This window comes from Anabrus simplex, chromosome 1, assembly GCF_040414725.1.
Source record: "Anabrus simplex isolate iqAnaSimp1 chromosome 1, ASM4041472v1, whole genome shotgun sequence".
Taxonomy (NCBI): Eukaryota; Metazoa; Arthropoda; class Insecta; order Orthoptera; family Tettigoniidae; genus Anabrus; species Anabrus simplex.
In genome coordinates this window covers 1,726,490,060-1,726,515,945 of record NC_090265.1, presented here as the reverse complement: position 1 = coordinate 1,726,515,945, position 25,886 = coordinate 1,726,490,060, and the positions used below count along the sequence as shown (strand labels likewise).

The 25,886-nt window shown below is 38.2% G+C and overlaps 1 protein-coding gene across 6 annotated transcripts in view; it reads left to right on the top strand.

The window, feature by feature from the left end:
* The window catches only part of LOC136882361 (zinc finger protein 266), a 123,904-nt gene that overhangs the window by 45,751 nt on the left and 52,267 nt on the right, over positions 1-25,886 (top strand). Inside the window, exon 6 of one of the 6 annotated variants that reach the window (XM_067154992.2) lies at positions 10,577-11,064. The exons of the other annotated variants lie outside the window; for them this stretch is intronic. Coding sequence (XP_067011093.1) covers positions 10,577-10,682 — 106 coding nt within the window. The 3' untranslated portion in view covers positions 10,683-11,064. Of the gene's footprint in view, positions 1-10,576; positions 11,065-25,886 lie in introns of those variants that run through there. 6 annotated transcript variants of the gene reach the window in all.

Here is a 25,886-nt window from a genome sequence, read left to right as displayed (position 1 = left end):
ATGACAGCACCAAAATGAGGCGTACTAGGCAAGACGACGAGTGAGGTAGTTTGCCATTGCTTTCCTCACTGGGTCAGCAAGTGCTGTTGCAGCACGACTGACCCTATGAGCAACACCTTTCATAGCACTCAAATGCACTAGTCGTGCTCCGAATGTCATTACTCAGCACCACCCATACCCCAGCAGCTTCCATATTGTCTCAGCCATGGATGAGACTGGGACTTCGGTGGAAGCTACATTTTACTCTGGCCTGTGCCAAGAGATGGATACAAAAGTACTGTATCCATCAAGAAATGGCAGCAGGTATGCATCCTCATTTGCTTGAATTGTCCTGCATTTGCCTGACAACATTCATGGGTTTTAGTGATGTCAAGGTGACAAAAGTTTGTCCCATAAAACTTTGAATACATGCCAGGAAATTACTAACATGAGGCGGGTATATTTGAGCTCCTCCAAATATCAACGGACTGAGCCAGGACTCAGCCATCTGTGCTATTTGACAAGGACCGTGAATGGCGTGAAAGAATATTTCTTCTTTTTCCTTAAAAGCCTAATGCCACCAGGATCGGAAGAGAGCACGAGGCGACCATGAAAAGTTGGAGGTGAGAATCCTGGTGCAAGTGCAAGCAATGTCAGACTCAACTAGGAGCCTTGTGATTGCCAAACTGCCGTCTGCAAGTTGAGTGCCTCTGGGAATTTTACCTCAGAGTCCCCTCCTACGACAGACAGGGGAAACCGTCGATGCGTTTTATTAACCCTCCCACAGGATGTATACACCACATGTGGGAATCTGACTACCCGTAAGAAGCAAATTGCTAGTCATAATAGGTACATTTAGGGTGACCAGATGAATATAAAGATAAAATTATTTGAAATAGTGGATACAAAAGGGGACATAAAATTTCTCCATTGAGAGTCTGAATTTGGACATATATTCTAATTTTTACATTCATGTATCCATTTCCATATTATACAGTAAATTCTTACCAAATTTAAATAATAAAACTAATTTACACACCCTGATAGTTTTTTTTCTGAAGATCCAATTGGATTCAGGAGTTTTAGCTTATCTAACATATAAAAAGATTGACATGTAAATTCCTTGGAATACTTTGCCAATTTCTGACTACAAGGTTACTTCTCTAGTATTCTCTAACTTCTCTTTAACTTTGAGGCAACTGAACTTGCAATTTGTTTTGAAGGACCTTATGAACAGTATCCAGGATTGCCATTATTTCAAGAATACAGTTTTCTTCCCTTACTATTTGCATGATGTGTGCATGAAATATGGACATCAATGAATGCAAATACCATAAGTAGGCTTCACCTAATCTATTATACCAAACATGGAACTAATATCTTAGGTGACTTACATGCCTTGCGCTGAAAATGAATAACCACATTTTTTAAATATCTGTATGATATTGATGATGCTGACGTATAATGAAGAACATTTTTAAAACGATGTAGTAAAACAGATTGCCCCAAATTAAGCAGTTTCAGTAAAAAAAAAAAAAAGGACGTTTTGAGTTTAAAAACAATCCACCCCAGACAGTGATCTATAAAGGATGACATGTCCGAACAGATGAGGACGTCTCGTCATCTGAAGTACATTATCATTAGAGTAGACAAATTACACAATATTGCAAGAATGGAATGGCACCATTGCCATGGATGCCTGTTACAGTCACAAGTATTATTGTGCCAACCCGTCCCATGTCATACAGCCACTTCATGCTAGATGTTTCTATGGGGGTATGTTTCCAATATCTGGTAGGAAAATTGATTTGATTTTTGACATGGATTCCTTTCTGGTCTGGTGATGGGCGTGAACTGGCACAGAAATGCGTGCCATAAAACATGACGCTATTTTGCAGTGATGAATCCATGATAACGAAGAATATTGACAACAGTTTGAAGTTATGGAACACTTATTTGAGTCAGGCATCCAATTAAGTAATACTCAGTACTTGTTGAGACAGAATATTCACCCACTGATATAGGTGCATTATCGTAATGATAAAGTACATAAAAGGAATTGGAATTGTTTAATTTTGTGTGTGTGTGTGTGTGTGTGTGTGTGTGGGTGTGGGTGTGTTTATATATATATATACATATACACCTCTGCCTAGTGCTAATTATATATTGGTGTTTAGCGCTTGTTGGTAGAAATTGGGAGTAGTGATACTTATTTTTGTATTTTATATCAAGTAGTTCATTTGGTGTTCAGTAGATTACGTTTTCTAGGTTAAGTAAGCTAGCTAGGTGTACTTTGTTTTGAATATAGGTTTAGGAAACAATTTAGGTAATGGCATTAACTTTCCTTTTTAAATTGAAATACGTGGAGGTTCCTTGATATAATACTTACAAAGACAGATTATCATAAGGAGTTGTAACTTCCGCTGCTCTTACATTCAAGCACAATAGACACTGTATTTTGTATAGATACCTGTTCAAAGTATCATCAAGGAAATAATTTATTCAATTAAATAACACAATACCCCTGGCAACTTTGACTTAAAAAAGAAGTTCAGGAGAATACATGGTATTTCACTGGAGAATTACTCAACCGTCTTTGGATAGTTGACGATTCTTTGCCGCATTCTGACAAGACCTTAGAGTATACAGTAATTCAGTAAACAAATAAAAGAATCACCTGATTACTGTATTCTGATAATTTGTAGTTCCAAGTTCCCGGCATACATTGTACTTTGATTCTTTTATTAATCATCGCCTAAAAGTTAAGAATGAAATTCCTATATCACAATAATTGCAATTCAAGTCCCGGCATAGTTTAGACAGAAGGGTCTCTTTTAGAAATTATTGTAGATACCCTCTTATTTTTCAGCATTTAAGGACACATTTATTCTCAGTCCCGCATAGTAAGGAAAATAACAGTAATCCACCCACTGTAAATCATATAACCACATTTCAGTTAAGAATCGTAGTTTAGATAACGGTGTATTAGATAGTATCTTGCCTGCTACATTTGTGTGTATCTGTGTGTACAGTAACTCTTTCAATACTTCAGCATTTAATCAAACAGCAGTTTTCATGTCTATTACAGCAGTGTAGGATAAAATAGCACTAATAATAATCAGTCTACACATTTAATATTGTTGGTAATCTTTGAGTAGTTCTTGCAAATTTCAAACTTGAATTGCAATTTTTAATTTCTGTTTGTGCTTAGTAATTAGAATTTAATTAGAATAAGCCTGATCATAGTTTAAAAATATTGTAGTATCTTATTAGAAATTAGCAAGCTTATTCTATTATTGTGAAATATTTGTTTAGTATAGTGGAAGTATATCCTCCTGCAGTACCTACTGGGTGGATTGAGTAGCTCAGCAGTTGCTGTTGCTGGTCCCAAGCTTCAGAAAGGAGGAGGGTTGGCTCAATGCCATAAAATGACAGCCAGAGAACATCTTGAGGCAACCTCTATGGTTCACAACGATAGTTGTAACTCGGAGCTTTTGACAGTCAAGAATGGACGGAAGTCTTTTTGGTAAATTTCCACCGCTTGGTACTAGGCAGGGAAGACAGCATTCGGATACAGTGGGCAGTCGCTTGAAAAATGAGTCACGAGTCGGAGCATCGGGAAATACCTAACACAAACCAATGACTAAACCTAAGATTAATGGTGAAACAGATAAACTGTTTAGCAACATATAACATCAACTCTCTGGCACACGTGGGAAAATTAAAAATACTGATGAACTAGACAAACAAGGGATCCTTATAGCAGGACTACAAGAGATGAGGAATTCAGACCAGGAACCCATGGAATCCCAAGGGTATAGAGAGTACAAAGGCATCCATGGAGAAAGAGTGATGAGGAATTGTCCACAATTTGGTACAGGATTCTTAATTAACTTTGAAATAATTTATTCGATATAGATTTTCACTCGGAGTCCCCAAGACTCGTGATGCTGACAATAAAGGCATTGAATAAAATCTACATACCCGATGACTGGCCAAGCACCTGTCAAGAATCAAAAGATCATCAAATATTCACATTATCGTATGAGGGTTGACTATGTGCCGATTGCCTTTTGCTTTTGACCGTTGTGGAAACATCATACTGAAGTTTCTCGCTCACAGTTCAATCCCTTTAAGGGGAGCAATGCAGTATTCTATAGCAATGTTTAATCCCGATTAAGTAGGATTTCTAAAAGGAACGTGTTTCTTGTTTTTACGTGACTCTTAGCATTGAGGAGTAAGTTGTTTGAACATGTGATCATTCAGTTTTCAATCAATCAATCAATCAATCAATCAATCAATCAATCAATCGCTGCATTAAGGGCAGATGCCCAGGTTTATCACATCTGATATAGGACTGGCAGCAGGTCCTGGGTTTACCTGTTTTTCCCTGCAATTGTAATCACGTAGACTGAGTGGAATTCGAACCAGCTCTCAGATCCAGATAAAATTCTCTGACCTGACCGGGGATTGAACCGCGGGTCAGAGGGTAACAGGTAGACATGCTACCCCTACAAAGCAGAGCCGGCATTTCATATTCAGAAAATGACAAAAAGTGTATCTGATAGTTTTAGAAAGATTTCTGCTGAGAATTGAATAAAATTTGCTGTAATGACTTATAAAAATAATAATAATGTTTTAATGCAGCCACTGGCCATAAAACAAGAATACAATCATATATATACATCCATACCTGCTTAGTTCGGGCAAAAATCACTATCACTATCAGGCTTTCACAAATTCATTAATTGAGCACTTTCTCTCGGAGCATTCCTGTATATGATATCGCCCGCAGATTTGACCACAGAGCTTGCACACACACTGATCACTTGGGTCATGGAATTTCTTCTCTGAGCACAACTTAAAATGGAAACCGTGGACCGCCATTCTTGTAGCGATGTGGCGCAGCTGGTAATTTGTACCCATCCACCTTCTGTCCATCATGGCTTCGGTAGTGTAGAAGGAATCCCAAATTTCCATTTTCTTGGCTTTCAGACCTTGTAGAAGCTTCTCGTATGCCGCATTAACTGGCAGTATCAGCTCGTTCCGAAGGTCCTCTATCAGGTACGTTTCCCTCGTTAGCTCATATACCAACCGCGATCGGGTTGACTTTGATACTCCCAGGACCCTTTTGAGGTAGCGAGCTTTGATTTTCTCCAGTTCCTCCAGTTGTTTATAAGTAAGGTACTCTCCTATGAGTTCGAGACCATATGTCAGCACCGGTATTACCTTTGCCTTAAATAGCTGCATAGCTGTCTCTACTGCAATAAGGGTAATATTCCCTATGTCGTTCATTGCTCTGATCGCAGCAACCATCCTGGATCTGATGTGTATTCGGAAGCAATGCCCACTTGTTTGCAGAGTTAGCCCTAGATATTTGAAATGATTTACTCTTCTTAGACGCGATCCTCTACACATTATTTGGTCAGCCTCCGCGAATTTACCGCCCTTCCTGAAAATCATCATTTCTGTTTTGTCCTCGTTTATCCAGATTTCATTTTCTTCTGCCCATTCCACGAGTAGGTCCATAGCTCGTTGCAGTTCATCGATGTTCTCTGAAGCGATCGCCATGTCATCCGCGTAGATATACATTTTCGCATCGGTACTTTCTTTTATCTTTACCCCTACATCGCAGGTGAAGGCGTTAAACAAGATTGGACTCAGTGGATCTCCTTGGAGGACCCCTATTTTCTGTGGTATCCACTCTGATACGCCTATCCCATCGTCCATTTGCACATAATTTTCCGCTAATATATTTGGTATAAGCGTCGTCATATTAGATCTTCCGGTCAATTTCTCCAGCTTCTTGACTAGGATGTCCCTGTTCACTAAATCGAAAGGCTTCGAGTAGTCTACAAATATCACGTAGAGTTTTCCTCCTGGTGTTTCCAACATAGATTTGATGTGTCCTAGCAGATTTTCCATAGCCATGATAGTGGACCTTCCTTTTCTGAACCCGAACTGTTCGTCGGGTAGCAATGGATCTATCATTCCCTCTATTCGCTTGGTTAGGACTCTTGTTAGCAATTTTAGGCCTGTGGACTCTAAGGCTACTCCTCTGTAGGAGTTAGGGTCGTCTGTGTCTCCTTTACCTTTGTATAAAGGCTTTATTGTGGATTTCTTCCATTGTGTTGGTATTCTGCCTAGTTCCAGACACTTATTAAGCAGTGCAGTCCATATAGATATAGTTTCTGTCACTGTCTTTCGGATATGCTCATTCCTAATACCATCTGTACCTGGAGCCCTGTTTTGCTTAGCTTTACTGATGGCCCAACTTACTTCTTCTGTTGTCAAAGGCTGGGGCTCATGACAGACCTCTGACTGTCTGAACTGAGGCCTGGTTTCCTTCGAGCAGATGACCTTGCGCAGATGCTCCTCCCAAGTTTCCATCGGTATGTTTGGCTGGAATCTTCTTTCTTTGGGGCGTAGTGCTTTATATGGATCCCTCTTGGCTTCCTCTATAATTTTCTGTTTTTCTCTTTCGATGTTGTCACTTATTTTCTTTTTCAAGAGCTTTTTGTATACCGTTCTTTTGGCTCTATATTCCTCGAGTACTTCTGTAGTTTTTATATTCTTAGTCTTGTGGAGTGACTCTATCGTTTGTTTTCTTTGTAAGTAACACTCTTTGTCAAACCAGGGTTTTCCTTTCCTTTCAGATCGCGGTAATACCGCTGCCTTAAGGAGTCTTTCTAGGGAGAGAGCTGCTTCATCTAAATTTTCCTTCTCTATCAAGTTCTCGATATATCGTTTTTGAGTAGCCTCAGCCTTTATTTTCCCAATGTCAATTTTCTTGCCAAGTGTGTTGTCTTTCATTATTTCCTTAGTCTCGCTTATACTTGAGATGATCTCTGTGCTTACCGGGATGTGTTTTCTCACGACAGCTTCTTCTGAGCAAACTGGTTTAGCCGGGCCAACTATCTTGAATCCCTTAGTAAAGATGAGATCTATAGTACTCCCTCCGTTTGGACAGACATACGTCCAGTTGGATTGTCGGTTTAGCAGCTGTAGGCCTTGTGATTGTAGGAACTCCATAACTTCTCCGGTTTTCCCTTTTTGCTTATCTATGGCACAGTTTAGATCGCCTGCTAATATAATTCTCTCATCTTTTTTTATCTTGTTCAAAGCTATGCCGAGACTGTCAACAATATCCATTGCGGAGCATTCGGGGTTGAAATACGCTGCCAAAATTACTCCAATCTTAGTCCGTATTACGAGTATGTCATCTTCTCCCATCAGCTGTTTACAGGGGGAGAGATGGGGTTTAACCAATACTGAGACTCCTCCTGATGGTCTTCCTCTTCCTCCAGGCATTTTTGCTGTTACCTCGTAGTGGTAGAATCCTGGTATAATGATGCTATTATGTTCTATGATGAAGGTTTCTGTCAATACGCAGATATCGTACTTTACTATTGTGTTCTTCGTCAGTAGGTTCAGGGCACCTCTTAATCCTTCAACATTCCAGTTCATGATGTTAATAGCGTTGCTGCAAGCCTCTAAACTTCCAGGGTTGCCGAAAGGGCCGGCAGAACACGCTAGAAGGCCAGAAGGAACTTTTGTGAACTCTCTCAAGATCAATCATTGGAATCCCTATTTTGAATGCTCTTGTGCCGGGTTTCTCACTAACTATATCACAGTAAATTCTACCCTTCACTTCGTTTTCTCTTAGGTAATCTACAATATCGGTCTCGGTAGTGTCTGGGTCTAGTCTTCCTATGTATAACCAGGCAATTCTCTCCGCCACTTTCAGTCTCGTAACTCCTTCTCTCGTACCTCGTACTGATTCCTTCCGTGAGTGTTCTTTGTGTTCAAGGGTTTCTTGTGTTGTTAATCCTCTGGTATCTTCTAAGTTCCTGCGATTCGTTTCTCTTTGTTGGTCTGCTTTCCTTTTATTTATTTTTCCATAAACGTTACTAGTACTTTCCTCCGGGTTGTAGTTTTCCTCCAGGTCAATTATGTCCCTTTCACGGTCGTTTTCAATACGGTATTTTCTCTTGTATGCTATTTCGTGGGGATCCCTGTCTCCTTTGGCTTTTCCTTCCCCTTCTGAGGTAGTTTCCTTCTTTTCTTCCCTCTCTTTTTCCAAAGCTTTGGAGCTCATTTCTTCTTTTTCGTGCTGTGGCTCTATTGCGGGTCCATCATTTGCCACACTTGCCTTACGTTCCATTTTTCCTCGTTGATGTGGGGTTATAGTATCTGTAATCATTGCTGAATGCGGGTTCGGTGGTCCGATATTTGAAAATGATCCTTCCCCTTGTTTTTCGGGAGGACTCGGCGCCTTACACTTAATTACTGAAGATCTGCAAGTTTCGAATTCCTTCCGCCACGCATTGTGCATTTCTTCCCTTACTTGTTGCACTAGGCTATTCTTCACGGACTCTATTATAGTTTGAATACGTGTCGATAGTTTATCTAGTAGTTCCTCTTCCATATTGATTGCCTTTATTTTTGATTTGCATTTACTGCATAACCAAGTTAGCATGCATTGTCTTCTTTTTATTATATCAAATTCCCCTTTAGTCATTTCCGTGCAGCCAAAGTGCTGCCATCTGTTACAAATCTCGCATTCGACAGCTTCGCCTCCATCGGCGACTTGCTTTCTGCAGTTGTCGCACCGATCTGTTCCTGCTGGGGTTGTACACTTCTCTGACATGATGAAAGTCACCACTTCGTAACGATCCACCGGCCGTGTAATTTGAAGCTATGTATAGTATAAAGTTGGCACTACACGGTATGATCAGTTGTCCCTTTACGCACAAAATTCCGCTAACAACGAGATAAATATTGACCTTTCTTCTTTATGCCTTCCTGAGTTCACCTAGTGAAAAATGTCGATGCTTTCCTTTAACAAACACCGGATATGTAGAGCAGAATTACGATATGAATCGTGGTTCCTAAGGCAATTATGTTAAATCGGACAAGATGGCTGACACTTAGGGCAAGAATTTATAGACAGATAAAATAAATTGCCTTTCTATCTAGTGTTATCTATGGAACTATTGTAGGAAACCCAAACTGGCTGCCACTTAAGGTGTAAAACTTTCACAAATTAAACACCAATAACAGCAAATAAAGATTGTAAAACTACTACACAACACAAACACTAGGTCAGCACATCAAAACACAAACACTAGGTCAGCACATCAAAATAAGCCGCAAACACATGCTAGAAACCACAACAGAGACACAATTCTTGGATATAGATCAATATGTTATGCAGCAGAACTTCACTATAACGCTATGTACCTTTCATAGAAAGATTTTATTTCACAGGTTTCCTTTTTGTGGATATTGAAGATTATAGTTATAGGTACAGGAGTTTTTAAATATTTAATGTGCCCTCCAGTCTGCTAAAAGACAGGCAATTTTTATCTCTCGATATGTAATCGTACTTAAGTTGTATACTGCTGACATTTGAACATGTCTTCGTATTTTCAATAAATCAAAAATGTAGAGCCTAGGTTTCAATTACATGTATCTGTTCCGAATGCTCAAACAAAACAGTTACAACATGACCCTTATATTAAAATGATCGACATTATCATTTATGAGGTACCCGTAGGCCTGTATACTGTTTTTTTTCTGTTTTCGGGGACTGAAATTCAAATATGTGTTTATATATATTTATTTTTGTAGTAGTGTATTTTTCAGTCTTCTTTTAAAATTTTTTGTGTGTGCCACCTATGGGCTATCCAAAGGATTTGTGTAGATTGTTCAGTTTTTTTTATACAGAAGTACCTTTTAATATCACCACGGTCTTGATATTATGTATATTTATTGCGTGTGTACACGGTAGTCGGTATAGGCTGTCATTAATTTACTAGGGCGGATGTTTTCATATGTGCGAAATGTAAGTTCATGCATGAATTCCATACGATCTCCGGTCAAGCTGAGGAGCGCCTGCAACATGGCAGTACGCTCATGGACATGACTTCCCCAGTCACACGCTTCTGCGCAGCCAGCGGTGTGGGGCCTTGGTAACAACTGTGCTAGTACATACATTGGGCAAACAGGGAGATCCTTTAAGATTAGATATAACGAACACGTCAATGCCATTAAATATAGGAGATTTTCAGCAATAGGACAATACATAAATGACTATAAACGTAGTTTTCAAGACATCAACCATGATATAGACGTCATAGAAATAATGGGAAAGGTCCTTTACTCGACTTAACTGAACAATGATTCATCTTACTAGATCAGTATTATGACCCTAACTACAATCTAAACGAGTTATCCGCAAAACCTATGATATTGTTTGATACACTCATTTCATTAATTAACAATCTTAAAAGACCAATAAATCAACCAGTATACAAAATGGTACGTAACATGCTTGTCTATCATCCCCACCGTAATCCACGCCCTCCTGACCAATATCTTCAAATTACTGCGATCACCCCTTCCCCTACATAACATGCTCCGCCCCTCTGCTAGTACTCGTGGTCTGTTGTCTGCCATTTCGGTAGGCAGTTCCTCTCTGGCTTTACTCTTGACAACTTAGTGCTTGAGGTGAGTTTCTACTTACAAATGAAGTAGTGCTTTCTTATCTTAGTCTCTTTTACGCTAATACGTAATATATATTTTTTTCTCTTAGGTCTGTCTTGGATCGAGATATTTCTAGAATCTCAAGTCCTTTGAATGTAATGTTCCAAGAAAGTCCGGTTCACCAGGCTACTATTATGAAGTCTATCTGCAATTAAGAACACTATAATAAAAACATGGAATATTACGCATATTAATATTGTTCAACGGCACTACATTACAAAGTATTATCATTCAGTTTTGCATTCTACCAAGGACAGAGTGAACCCGGTATATAGTTCACTAATATCAATTTTAATAGGTACTGTTTTTTACTAAAAGACCTTTACTACAATGGACCTCCATACAGAATATAAAAAGTTTAATGTTTAAAAATAACATCAGCCGAATTTATTTCATTTTATTTTAATGTCTGTAAATAACCAAATTGTATAATTGCTCAAGAAACAATGAATGCTCTTAATGCAATACGCAGTTGTAAAAAAAAAAAATTTTAAGAGATAGATTTTACCAAAGACTTGTATTGTTATGTATCTCCATACCTAGTACAAATAGATTTAATGTTCCAAACATGACTGTAGGCGAACTTATTTTATTACGCATATTAATATTGTTCAACGGCACTACATTACAAAGTATTATCATTCAGTTTTGCATTCTACCAAGGACAGAGTGAACCCGGTATATAGTTCACTAATATCAATTTTAATAGGTACTGTTTTTTACTAAAAGACCTTTACTACAATGGACCTCCATACAGAATATAAAAAGTTTAATGTTTAATGCATGTTAGTTAATAGAATGTATAATTGGCCAAAAGAAAACATATGTCCTTAAGGCCTAAACAGTTGTAAAAAACTTTTTAAGAGCGGTTTTAATTAAATTAGATTCTTAATCAGCATTTTGTAACATTTATAAGGACTGACAACGTTTTAACTTTTAACCAAAAAAGATTGTACACAGGTAACAAATTATAATATATCGCATAAAAAATATGCTATTAATTTCAATTTAAAGTTTTATGTTTACACAAAATTACAAAGTAATTTAAGACTGTGGTTTAATTTATGTACATGTATGTTTTAAAATTATGTTAATATTTTATAAAGCCTTGTTACAATTTTCCTTTGGCTGATGATGGCAGATACAAATGCCTAAACCAGTCCCAATCTTGAAAGCTAATAAATACGTGATGTATTAATGACGTCACGTTGTAGTATTGAATACTTGTTACAATTTTCCTTTGCCTGATGATGGCAGATACAAATGCTGAAACCGGTCCCAATCTTGAAAGCTAATAAATACGTGCTGTATTAATGACGTCACATTGTTGTAGTGTTGAATAGGTGGAAACAATTACCCTCACTCCTCAATGTAACTCAGAGCTTGTCAACATTGACCCACATATAAAATTCACACTTGAATCCAAAATTGAACAGAAAAGAAATTTTTTAGACCTAACTATTATCAGAGACCCAAGCTGCTTAAGATATAAGATTTTCAGAAAACCCACCCAAACAGTCACCACAATCCGTCAAGGTTCTTTACAATCCCAAATTCACAAACGAACAGCATACAACAGCATGGTATACCGAGCCTTCAGAGTTCCAATGTCTAAAAGAGAACTCAAAAATGAGTTGAACACTATTCGTAATATAACTAAATCCAATGGATACAACAATTCCTTTATAGAAAAAATAATCAATAAATACTGCCCTTTTACCACCTTGAAGAAAGATAAGAAAAACAACTCCTCTCTTTCTATCTTTACCTTCAACGAACAAATCTACCAAATCACCAACATCTTTGAAAACCACGATGTAAAAGTAGCTTTCAAAACAAACAGTAGGAACGCACAAGTCTTACATAATGCCACATTCATAAACAAGTTCAATAGTTATTCAAAGTCAGGAGTATACAGGATCATTTGCAACAGTTGTAAGTCTTCTTACATTGGACAGACTGGGAGAAATTTTAACATAAGGTACTCGGAACACATCAGTGCCCTGAAATACAATAAATTTTCAGCTGTAGGACAGCATATGCAGGACTATAATCACGAATTCACAGACATAAAACAAGATATGAAAATTCTCAAAATCATCAATGAAAGACCCCTCCTTAACATTACTGAAAGCTGATTCATACATTTAGATCAATATTTCAACCCAAATCATAATCTTCATGAAATTTCAGAAAAGCCAAATATCCTGTTTGACCTTCTGATTCCCATTTTCAGTAACGTCAAACCAACAAGTCATAATTCAGTTTTTCATAATATTCACAGCACCTTTCTTCAACAGCCATCCTTTTTCCCACATCTTTCAGCCCCGCCTTAATTCCCCTCCCCACCCGAACCCCTTCCCTCTCCTTCAGGACCTTCTCCTCTTCTCTCTTTCCTTTCCATTTGAATCTCACAAAAATAGGCCACACACCTCATGCTGTATTGAGAGGTAAGTCTCATATAACCTATGCCATCTAACTAACACATTCTCTCATTCAATTCATTGATTTTATTTTATTTATTTTATCTAATTTATTCAGGTTAACTTCATGGGCACCACAATGAATTGCAAATTTTATACCAGACACAATGTATCTGTGTTAACCACATCTTCATGTGCCGTCCTGACAATGTCCAACAACATTTCAGCATGATTTGACAAGCACCACAAGAGCATCTCATTTTATTACTTTGATTAATGATGAAACAACATCGAACAGTTCTCCGTCAGCTAGTGGTTATTTACAGCGGTGTCCAATGGCTTGCATATGGCTAACACCACTCAAATAGATATGGTGATGAACTACGGGATCAGCATTTACCAGTTCCCATTTACTATTGAATTATTGATGATTAGCAGTATTAGAACTAACAGTTCTGTCTATATAAATTAATACTTGAAATAGTCTCAATGATTAGCATACTCAAGATGTTAAAACCTAGTTTATTTTCAAATTTAATCACAATTTCATTCCAGTTTTTAATGTCAATTTGTATATATTTGTTTCATTTGTTTTATGTCAATTGTATGCATGCACATTTGTTTAGTTATTAGATGTTTTACATAAGGCTGAAAATGGCCAGCCCTGGCTGAAAATAGTCTGTAATTAATGTAATTTAGAACATTACATATTATAGTATTGAAAGGTGGAGCATTACTATATTAATTTAATAATTATATTGAGTAGAGGATAGGAAAAGACAGTTGGTATAGGTTCATGGGAGGGAGAAAAGGGAGGAGGAAATAGCTTCTGCAGCTGTCAGGAAATATAGGGCTAACCAGGAGGGGAGGGGAATAAAATGAAGTGAGCAAGGCTGAGTCTTTGGTCATGAGGGATTCCTTTGTTAGACATGTAGGGAAAGTGTGTGGAAGCAAGGAAACCAGGGTAGAGTGTTATCCAGGAATTAATTTGAGGAAGATGTTGAAGAGAAAGAGGAGGGAAAGGAGAAGGTGGTAGTGTTTCACGTTGGTACCAACCACGTAAGGCAAGCAGGTATAAGTACCAACATAGTTAATGATGTGTGGGATCTGATAAATGCAGCACGGGTGATATTTAAGGAAGCGGATATTGTTATCATTGGAATACTCTTGTGACTCTACAATCCAGCACTAACATTTTAATGTCATCCCTATTTGACATCCAGACATCTGTAACTGCCAGAACGTGGAACTTTGGCAAACTACTTTGAGCAGTTGCTCAATTCTGAAGAGCCCACAGAAAGATTACCTGTTGAAGATTCTTCAGAGATACACCTCCCATCTAACCCACCAACAATGCAGCAAGTTGCTAATGCCATCGGACACCTTAAGAACTGCAAGGCACCCGGGTAATATGGCATCATTGCGGACGCTCTAAAAGCAGGTGGAAATAAGATCACAGAGGCCATACACCAGATTCTTGGTCGACTGCTGGGAGATTGGCAGGATCCCTGATGACTGGAAATCAGCTATCATACACCCTTTACATAGGAAAGGTGACTGCAGTGATGTCAACAACTACCGAGAGATATCTCTGCTGTCAGTAGCATACAAAGTGCTATCAAGGATTTTACTGGACAATGTGGAAAGCCAATGTGATCGAACGGTTGGTGAATACCAAGTAGGATTTCGGTGTGGATGGTCCTGTACCGAGCAGATCTTCAACCTAAAAACCGTTCTCCAACTAAAACAAGTAAGGAGTATGAACATCGCTGTGGTTTTCGTTGACTTTAAAAAATCTTATGATTCCATCGACTGCCCAGACACTCTTCTCCGTACTGCAAGAACAAGGTGTCGCTTACAACACACATACCCTCATCCAACAGACTCTTATGGATACAACGTCTAAGGTGAAGTTCAGGGGAGAACTATGTCGGAGTTTCAAGATATAAACTGGAGTACGACAGGGTGATGGCCTCTCACCCATTCTGTTTAATCTAGTGCTTGATAAAGTCATCAAGAAATGGTAATGTGCACTGAGGAGTCTAGAAATCAAACCAGTTGCCATTGGAGCCGGGACCCAAAAGATTGAGTTCAGGTGCTTAGCATTCGCAGATGACATCGCAATCCTAACCAACTCTAAGGATGCTGTCATTGCTATCGAAGCCCTGCACGAGATAGCGGTGAAGGCTGGATTACAGATATTGTACGACAAAATCAAGTACTTTGAGACTCGGCATCCCGGAAACCCCCCTTTGACGACCATATATGGAATGATTGGGAGAGTCAGTTGCTTCTGCTATCTTGGTGAATGGGTCCACCCCAATGGTAGAGACAATACATCCATCTTAGAAAGATGTAACAAACTCAATACAGCGTACCTACTATCCCACAACCATTATAATAAGAGGTGCATTTCAAAAAATGCTAAGATCTGTCATTACAAAACTGTTGTCAGAGACAGTTTTTGTACGCTTCAGAGACCATCCTGATGAACAATAAAGGCACCATGGATGATCTAGAGAAAGCCAAAAGACGTATCATCAGGAAAATTCATGGACCGAGATTGCTCCCAGATGTAACCTACAGACGTAAATCGAACTCTGAGCTTTATCGACAGTTAGAATCAGCCAATACCAGCATGCGATATAGGAGGCTTAAGTTCTATGGACACCTACAACGAATGAACAGCAAGAGGCTTACCAAGAACATCTTCTCTTTGGTTAAAAGCTACAAGACTGGAAGCTTGTGGCTTAATGTAGTACAGAAGGACTTGGATTTGACTGGAATTTCAGACATTGATATAGAAGATCATTCCAAATTTTGTGCTATGGTACAGTCTTGGACCCTACCACCTAGAGTTCCTAGAAGTCAGAAGCCCCTTTCACAGGTGAGAAAGGAGAAATTATCAGCAGGGCTCAAGAGATATTGGGAACAAAGAAGAACATCGAGGAAGAACTAGTCATCAGCGCTCCGTAGTGGGCTGAAATCAATAATAATAATAGGAGGGATACTGACTGAAAGGTGATTGGGGATATAAATGAGACTATGGAGTGGGTATGTGGAAAACTGGGAGTGATTTCTAGATCCAAATGGGTGGGTAGGAGATAGGGATCTGCGCTTAGATGGCCTTCGCTTAAACTGCAATGCTATGTATTAGTTAAGAAATTTGTTTAGAAGGGTTATAGGGAGGTACATTCATGGGAATGGGGTGGTCTAGGGAGGGGTGATAAGGGTACAGGGATCTAGAAGTCAAGTAGGGATGATATAAAAATGTAAGTGTTGAACTGTATAAGAATCGTAAAGAAAGGAATAGAATTAAGTAATTTAATAGCTGTATACTTAACAGATATTGTAATAGGAGTTGAATCATGGCTGAGAAATGATAAAATGGATGCAGAAATTTTCTCACGGAAGTGGAGGCTGTAAATACAGAATATGTTACAAGTGTTACTTTTAATATCCACCTATTCAATACAAATAGATACAGTAAATTAAGAATTAAATCTTATTATAAAATGTTACAAGGGACATGTTTCGCCCATATTAAGGGCATCATCAGCCTCAAACGCAAACCTGTATGGTGAATAATCAGGATCCTGATTGTTCTTACAAATCGTAAAAAGAGGATATCAATGTAGGTGTTTGTCTAACATAAAATTATTAGAATATCCTTGGTTAGAATCGTAGTATCAAGCTGCATGTGTATCGTAGAGATAGGATGGAAAAGGTAGGAGAGGGAGTATTCATTCTGGTGAAAGAAGAATTTGTACGCTGCGAAAAAGTTAAAGATGAGAAATATGAAATTCTAGCTGTAAAGCTCATTTCAATAGGCAACTTGATGTCTTCGGAGTGTACTGATCAGGAAAGAGTAGTGCTGATGCTGATTCATAATTATTTGATAAAATAATCAGCTATGTAGGAAAGAGTATGGAAATGAATGTGATTGAAGCGGGAGATCTCAAGTTACCAAATGCCAATTAAGAAGATAATGCAAACAACAAGAAGCATGACCAACAAATGGCAAATAAGTTAATACGGGAAGGACAGCTGACTCACAAAGTGATGGAACCAACTAGAGGGAAGAATATTCTGGACGTGGTGCTGGTAAAACGAAGCTGTTTTTGTGATAGTTAAAAATAAATGTGATAGAAAGGAAGGCCTTAGAAGAAGGACATTAGGCAGTACCGTATGGCTGATAAAACAGGCCTGAGAAAGTTTTTAAAAAGTAACTGTTATCAGTGGAAACCTTAAATAAAAATGTAAACAGACTCTGGGATGGGTTTAAAGCACTTGTTGAGGAATTTGAAAACAGATTTGTACCTCTGAAGGTAGTAAGGAATTGTAAAGAGCCACTATAACAGAGAAGTGAAGAGACTAAGAAGGAGGTGCAGACTGGAAAGAAATTGAGTTAGAAATGGCTGTGGAAGTAAGGAGAAATTGAGGGAACTTACTAGAAAATCTAATCTAGCAAAGAAGTCATCTTAGGATAACATGATGGCAAGCATAATTTGCAGTAACAAATTTTAGTGAAAAATGGAAGGCTATGTATAGGTACTTCAAGGTAGAAACAGGTTCCAAGAAGGACATTCCAGGAATCATTATGAACAAGGGGACTGTGTATGTTAGGGTATTCAAAGAAGTATTCAGTCGGCAGTATGTAAAGATTGTTGGTTACAGGGATAATGTCTAGTTAGAAGTGGTCGCTAATACTAAAGAAGTATTAAAATTTACCTGTGATAACAATGACATTTACAGTAAGATACAAAAGTTGAAAACTAGAAAAGCAATTGGAATTGATAAGATTTCCGGGGAGATACTAAAGACAATATGTTGGGATATAGTACCATATCTGAAGTACTTATTTGATTATTGTTTGCATGAAGGAGCTATACCAAATGAAAGAGGAGTGCTGTAGTAGTCCCTTTGCATGAAGTAAATGGTGATAAACATAAAGTGAAAATTATGGGGGCCAATCAGTTTAACATGCATTACATGTAAGCTTTGGGAAAAGCATTCTTTCTGATTATATTGGACATGTTTCCAAAATTAATAACTGGTATGATAGAAGGTAGTTCAGGTTTAGGAAATGTTATTCCATTGACGCTCAGTTTGTAGGATTCCAGCAAGGTATAGCAGATATCTTGGATTTAGGAGGTCAAATGGATTGTACTGCAATTGACCTGTCTAAGTCATCTGGTAGGGTGGATCATGGGAGACTACTGGCAAAAGTGAGTACAGTAGGACTTGACAAAAGGGTAACTACATTTCTAGAAAATAGATCTCAGAGAATTAGAGTAGGCAAAGCTTTACCTGACCATGTAATAATTAAGAGGGGAATTCCTTAAGGCAGTATCCTTTGTTTCTTTATATTTATAAATGATATGAGTAAAGAAGTGGAATCTGAGATAATGCTTTTTGCAGATGATGTTATTCTGTGTAATCAGTGAATTACAAGACTCTGAGCAACTGCAAATTGACCTCGATAATGTTGTGAGATTGACAGTACGCAATGGTATGATGATAAACGGGGTTAAGTCACGTTGTGAGTTTCTCAAGTAGGAAAAGTCCTCTCTGTTTTAATTACTGTGTTGATGGGGTGAAATTTCCTTATGGGAATGATTGTAAGTACCAAGCTGTTAATATAGGGTAATCATATAAATGGGATTGTAAATAAAGGGTACAGATATCTGCACATGCTTATGATTGTGTTTAGGGGTGTAGTAAGGATGTAAAGGAGAGGGCATATAAGTCTCTGGTAAGACCCCAACTAGAGAATGGTTCCAGTGTAAGAGAACCTCGCCAGGATTACGTGATTCAAGAACTGGGAAAAATCCAAAGAAAGCAGCTTGATTTATTCTAGGTGATTTCTGACAAAAGAGTAGCATTATGAAAATGTTGCAATGCTTGGGCTGGGAAGACTTGGGAAAAGGAGATGAGCTGCTCGACTGTCAGTGGAGGGATGGCATGGAATGACATTAGTAGACAAATAAGTTTGAGTGGTGTCTTTCAAAGTATGAAAGAGGAAAATATGAAGATCAAGTTGGAATTCAAGAGAAGAAATTGGGGTGAATATTCGTTTACAGGGAAGGGGGAGTAGAAGTATTGTAAGGAAAGGAATAGAATTTAGTAATTTGGTATATACTTACCAGATATTGTAATAGAAGTTAAATCATGGATGCAGACATTTTTTCATGGAACTGGAGTGTTTGTTATAGAGACAGGATAGGAATGGTAGGAGGGGGAATATTCATTCTGTTGAAAGAAGAATTTGTAAGCTGCAAAAAAGTTCAAGATGCCAAACATGAAACTCTAGGTGTAAGGCTCAACTGTAAAGATAATAGGCAACTTGATGTTTTAGGAGCATATACACGTAGAATGGATGACGCACACACTGAATCAAAAGTAGAGTCTCGCTCAACCGACCTTCGCTTCTCCGACATTCTGCGTTATCTGACACTGGTAGGCTTGATTTTTACTTTAGGTGGAGGCAATTCTGGGACACTCGGTGTGGAGGGTGCGACCATGGGACAAGCACTGGCAGTCATGCAATACGTCTGGGGTTTTCTCAAGGACAGGTGCAGTGAGTTTCCAGTCATTGTTCAGTGTAGTATTGGTTGGGTGTGGATGTTATAGTTTTCATATCCTCTGTAAGTATGGTGAGTAAACAGAAGAAAGTGATTGTTTCTGTGAAAGACAAGTTGAGTGGGTTAAAGGCACTGGACAAAGGGGAAACTCTTCAAAAAATGGCTCCAGATTATGGTGTTGGACGTGTTACAGTGGAAGACTGGAGACAGATGAGAGAAGAAATTGAAAAGTGGTGCTCTACCGGAGCAACAAGTAATGCACTGAAAATTAGAAAAACAATGACAAATGTGAGTACGAAAAAGTGAAGCACATTTTTTTTTTGGTTCACTCAAAACCAGAAAAAAGGCCTGTGAATATCTAGATCCATTCTACAATAAATGGCAGTGTATTTCCAGAAGGAGTTTAATGAAGGGGACCCTAATTTTACTGCCAGTGTTGGGGGGCTTGATCGGTGGAAAAAACAGTATGGCATTGGGCAGCTTAATATCTGTGGACAAAAACTGCCAGCTAAATCCGATGTGGTTGTGAAATTTAAAAGGGAACTTCAAGAAATAATTCTTGCTGAAGGATAAACCAGTGATCAGATTTTTAATTGTGATGAGACTGGGCTGAATTTCAAGATGCTGCCATCAAAACTTGTGCAGCCCAAGCCAAGACGTCTGCATCTGGCTACAAGGGTAGTAAGGAAAAAGTTACTATTCTTGCCTGTAGTAATGTTACTGGGAACTTAAAAGCAACATTGCTTATAATCGGTAAAGCAAAGAAGCCTAGAACATTTAAAAACATTTCTGTTCATTTTCCTGTTCCTGTTCTTGTTCATGTTCCTCCCTCATAATGTGACGTCATTATGCCGCCAATGGAAAAAGGGTGCTGGAAACATTGAAGAGGAAATATCGGTGGAAACTCCTTTCATCCCTGATAGAGAAAATGGACAATGGCAGCAACATGAAAGAAAAGTTAAAATGAAACAACATGAAAGACATGGCATACTGGATAGCGCAGTCTTGGGAAGAAGTTGAAACAACGACATTAGAAAGTTTTGGAGTATATTGTTGAGTGAAGTTGAACATCGAGAGGAGTTGGTACAAGAAGACATGGAAAACATTGTTGCCTTCCTGAATTGCATTCCTGGCTGTGAGGACACTACGACTCAAGATGTAAGTGGTGTGCACAAGATCAGCTCTTTGAACTAACTGAACCTGATATTATTGGTTTTGTGAATGCTAACGAAAATGTGGATGATGAAGAAGAAGAACGAGGCAGTGCAGAACAAAAGGAGAAAATGATGACTCACAGTGAAGGATTATCGCCAATGGCGGGATCTCGCACCGAGTAAACATGAATCAGCAGGCAAGCAGACATTGTTGACAAGTTTCTTTTTGTAAGACATTTGGAATGTTTTCATTCAATACTGCATCTACTGTACAATTGAGTTGATAAGTCAATAAATAGAGTACAGTATAGCCTTCCTGTTTGTTTTAGTTCATTTTCAAAGTTATTCTGTATTATCTGACATTTTCGGTGATCTGACGTACTCCATGTCCCATTTAGGTTGGATAATCGAGACTCTACCATTTGGTAAGTGAATCAGCTATGTGAGAAATGATATGGAAAGGAATATGATTGTAGCAGGTGATCTCAATTTACATTATGTCAATATTAAAGGTAATCCGAACAACAGAAAGCATGACCAACAAATGGCAAATAGGTTAATCCTTGAAGGACAGCTGAACTAGAAAGAGATGGAACCAACTAGGGGGAAGAATATTCTTGATGTGGTGTTTTAAAACCAGAAGAGCTGTATAGAGAAACTGAAGTAATAGATGGTTCTAGTGATCACAAAGCTGTTTTTGTGATAGTAATAAATAAATGTGATCAAGAAGAAGGTCATAAAAGTAGAACTTTTAGGCAGTACCATATGGCTGATAAGACAGGCATGAGAGAGTTTAAAAAAAGTAATTATGACCAGTGGAAACCAGTAAATAAAATTGTTAACAGACTGGGATTGATTTAAAGCAATTGTTGAAGAATGTAAAAAACAAGGTATGTACCTTTGAAGGTGGTAAGGAATAGTAAAGACCTGCTATATTATAACAGAGAAATGAAGAGACTAAGGAGGAGGTGGAAGATGGAAAGAAATAGAATTAGAAATGGTTGTAGAAGTAGGGAGAAATTGAAAAGACTTACTTGGAAATCAAATCTAACAAAGAAGTCGGCTAAGAATAACATGATGGCAAGCATAATTGGCATTCATACAAATTTTAGTGAAAAATGGAACGGTATGTATAGGTACTTTAAGCTAGAAACAGGTTTTAAGGAGGACATTCCAGGAATCATTAATGAAGAAGGGGAATGTGTATGTGAGGATCTTTAAAAGGCAGAAGTATTCAGTCAGCAGTATATAAAAATTGTTGGTTACAAGGATAATGTCCAGACAGAGGAGGTGACTAATACTAAAGAAGTATTAAAATTTACCTATGATAACTATGACATTTACAAAAAGATGCAAAAGTTTAAAACTAAAAACACAGCTGAAATTGATAAGATTTCTGGGAATATACTTAAGACAATGGGCTGGGATATAGTACCATATCTGAAGTATTTTTTTTTATTATTGTTTGCATGAAGGATCTATACCAAATAAGTGGAGAGTTCCTATAATAGCTGCTGTGTATAAAGGAAAGGGGGATAAACATAAAGCTGAAAATTACAGACCAATTAGTTTGGCATGCATTGTGTGTAAGCTATGGAAAAACATTCTGTCTGATTATATTAGACATGTTTGCAAAATTAATAACTGGTTTGATAAAAGGCAGTTTGGGTTTAGGAAAGGTTATTCCACTGAAGCTCAACTTGTAGGATTCCAGCAAGATATAGCAGATATTCTGGATTCAGGAGGTCGTATAGACTGTTTTGCGATTGACCTGTCTAAGGCATTTGATAGGGTGGATCATGGGAGACTACTGGCAAAAATGAGTTCATTTGGACTACACAACAGAGTGACTGAAGGGGTGCCTATATTTCTAGATAGCAGAACTCAGAGAATTGGAGTGGATGAAGCTTTATCTGATCTTTTAACCATTAAGAGGGGAATTCCTCAAGACAGTATTATTGGACCTCTATGTTTTATTATATTTATAAACTAGCAAATGTACCCGTGCTTTGCTACGGTATTCTGCATTGAATACGGATATCGATGTAAAGACTGTGCGTGCAGTACATGAGATTGTTTTAAAATTGCATGTCTCTTAGCCTTATCCCAGAAATAGCATGGGGAGCTCCCCATACATTGTTTCCAGTGTAAAGTGAGGTTGCGGAGTTGTGATGATAACGGCAGGCTCACTTGCCTACTGCCATTCACAATCGAGTTGGCAAGTTTACATTATAATTGCAGGCCCCATTGCTTACTGTGCAGTCGCAATCGATTTGGGGAGTTTTAGTTACAAGGACAGACCCATTTCCTACTTTCAGACAGAGTACAGTTGAGGAGTTTTTATTATAATAGCAGGCAACTTCCCTACCACCAGTCAAAATTGAGTTGTGCAGTTATCATCACGATGACAGGCCCTTTTTACTGCTGCCAGCCAGCTTACTGCCAGTCACACAGAATTAGTGAGTTTCCATGAAAATAGCAGGCCACTGTGCCTAATGCTAGTCAAATTTTAGATTGAAACATTTCTTTATAATGGCGGGTACCCTGGCCTAGAGCCAAACCCAATAGGGTAGGGGACTTTCGAACAAAACTGCACGATCCCTTGCCTTCTGCAAGACAAATCGAGAAGTGAATTATTCATTAAAATGGTAGGCCCTCCTTACTACTGCCTATTACACAGGAGTTGGAGAAGGACCCCATTCCTACTGCCAGCAGTCAAACTCGTTGTAGGGAGTACTGATTACAATAGCAGACACACCCTTTCTCGATCGCTACAAATCGACATCGGTGAATATATATGGATGGACATACGAAAGTATATGCATGCTTACAATATTGCAGACCTTCATTTACAGATTAACTGCTGCTAAACGGTACGTCATATTGACAAAGGATTGTACCATAAGGCACAGTATTTAGCGATCTAAATGGCTGGTCCTATGATATTTTCTCGCATTTCATCTATTCGTGGGTCAGATTGAGTCAGAAACGTTGAATAGGTTGAAATTTGTTTAAGATTATCTTACATAGCTACTTTTCGGATAATTTTGTGACATAGCATTTGGCTCATATATGGATACTGGGTGGGCCAATGTTCGTGTAGAGTTTGATCATACTATCTTTCCTGTAAGTGATTGAAAGTATGAACTGTATAGGTAAAGAGTCCAAATTTACTTAAAATCGAGAAATAGAGACGAATCTAACGTATAAGCGATACAGATACGACAAAAAGTCATAAGACCCAGGTTGAAGATCACTCCTAATTCAACGAAGATTGTGCCATCCGTTATGTGATAGGACTTCCCGTTTATCCCACGAAATACCTCGAAACGAAGGTCTGCACCATCATTAAAATTGCTTCCATATTTCGGTATTCTTCGGGGATAAAAAATTAAAGATCTGTGAAGTTTTTCGTTCGTTACAGGCTGAAACGTATAATTTTGCCAAATTTCTATTTTCTTGCTTGTCTGGCAGATTATGCTGCGATCTGGATTTTGGGTAAGGGGGTAAAATTTATGACTTTCAGGAAATTAAACCAAAAAATATGCAGACGATCATTATTACCCCTCAAACGGGTATCTGTACGAAAATTTCACCAAAATAGTCAATGTACAGGCACACACAGTCGTTACGATTTTATTTATATAGATAGATAAGGAATCTGCTCCACGTACAACACATTTTGGCTACGTCCGCTGGACTTAACCTGCAAAACCAACCGTCCATGATATCTCACTTATTAATCCTCCTGTCGAAAAATGCACATGTGAACAAAAGTTTTAAAAATGGATTTCCATTAAGGATTGTAGATTTCGATTAATTTCGGATGTGCATATTTTGAGAAAGTGCAAAATCATGGTTCCGGTTTCGGATAAACCCCCAGTAAATTTAGGTATTCAGAAATAATATTGGCCCTAAAACCTACACAAGGACAGGTGGATTCTAAATATCAAGTTTGGTAGAAATATATTCAGTAGTTTTCAAGTTATAAACACTCATACAATCAAACCGACAGACAGACACCAAAGTTAAGAAATATGCAGATGGTCATTATTACAACTGAAACGGATAACTGTACGGAAATTCCGCCAAAATAGCCAATGTATAGACAGACTGTCGTTGCGATTATATTTATATAGATGACAGATAAGCATGGGCACGTTTGAAAGAGCAAACCTTCATTTCGAGATTTACTGCTCCTAAGCGGTACATCATACCAACAAACGGTTTGAACCCTCAGACGTCCCTTTTATCACTCTACATGTTTGGTGTTAAAACATTTTCTCGTATCTCACATATTTATGGGTTCGATTGAGTTACGTTATTTAAATGGGGTGAAATCTGGGTACATTTTCATCATTTTACATTATTTTTCACATACTTATGTGGAAGCCAGAATAATGAAATTGGGGTCGCATATAGCCATTGGTCGTGTTAATGTGCGTGCCAAATTCGATGACTCTACCTTTCCTATAAGTGTGTCAAAGTAAGTAATACACGTGTAAAAAGCACAATATTTACGAACCATCGAAATATACAGCCAAATCTACCCTATAAGGGGGAGAGAGAGATATCACAGGACCAAACTTGTAGATCACTCGAAATTAAACGGAGATCGTGCCATCCGTTTTGTGATAGGACTTACCGTTTAGCCGCGAAATACCTCGAAACGAAGGTCTGCACAGTCATTAAATTGCCTATATTTCGATATTATACGGCATAAAAATGAAATATTTAAAGATCTTGGAAGTTTTCCGTAGGTTACCGGCTAAAACGTATACATTTGCTTAATTTCAATTATTCAGCTCGTGTGGCAGATTGTGAGGCAATCTTGATTTTTGGCGAGGGGGGGGGGGGGTAAAAGTTAGGACTTCCAGGAAACTATAGCTAAAAATATGCAGGTGGTTATTATTACCCCTTAAACGGAAAGCTGTACGAAAATTTCGCCAAAATAGTCAATGCACAGGCACACGGTCGTTACGATATGATTTATCTAGATAAGTAATCTGCTCCACGTATAACACCTTTTGGGCTATGTCCGCTAGACTTAGCCTGAAAACCGACCTTTCATGTTATCTACCTTATTAATCCTCCCGTTGAAAAATGCACATGAGAAAAAGAAATTAGAATTGGATTTCCAAACAGTTTGATCGATTTCCAGTCAGGTTGGTCTTGTACTCTATATATTGTGGGAGAGT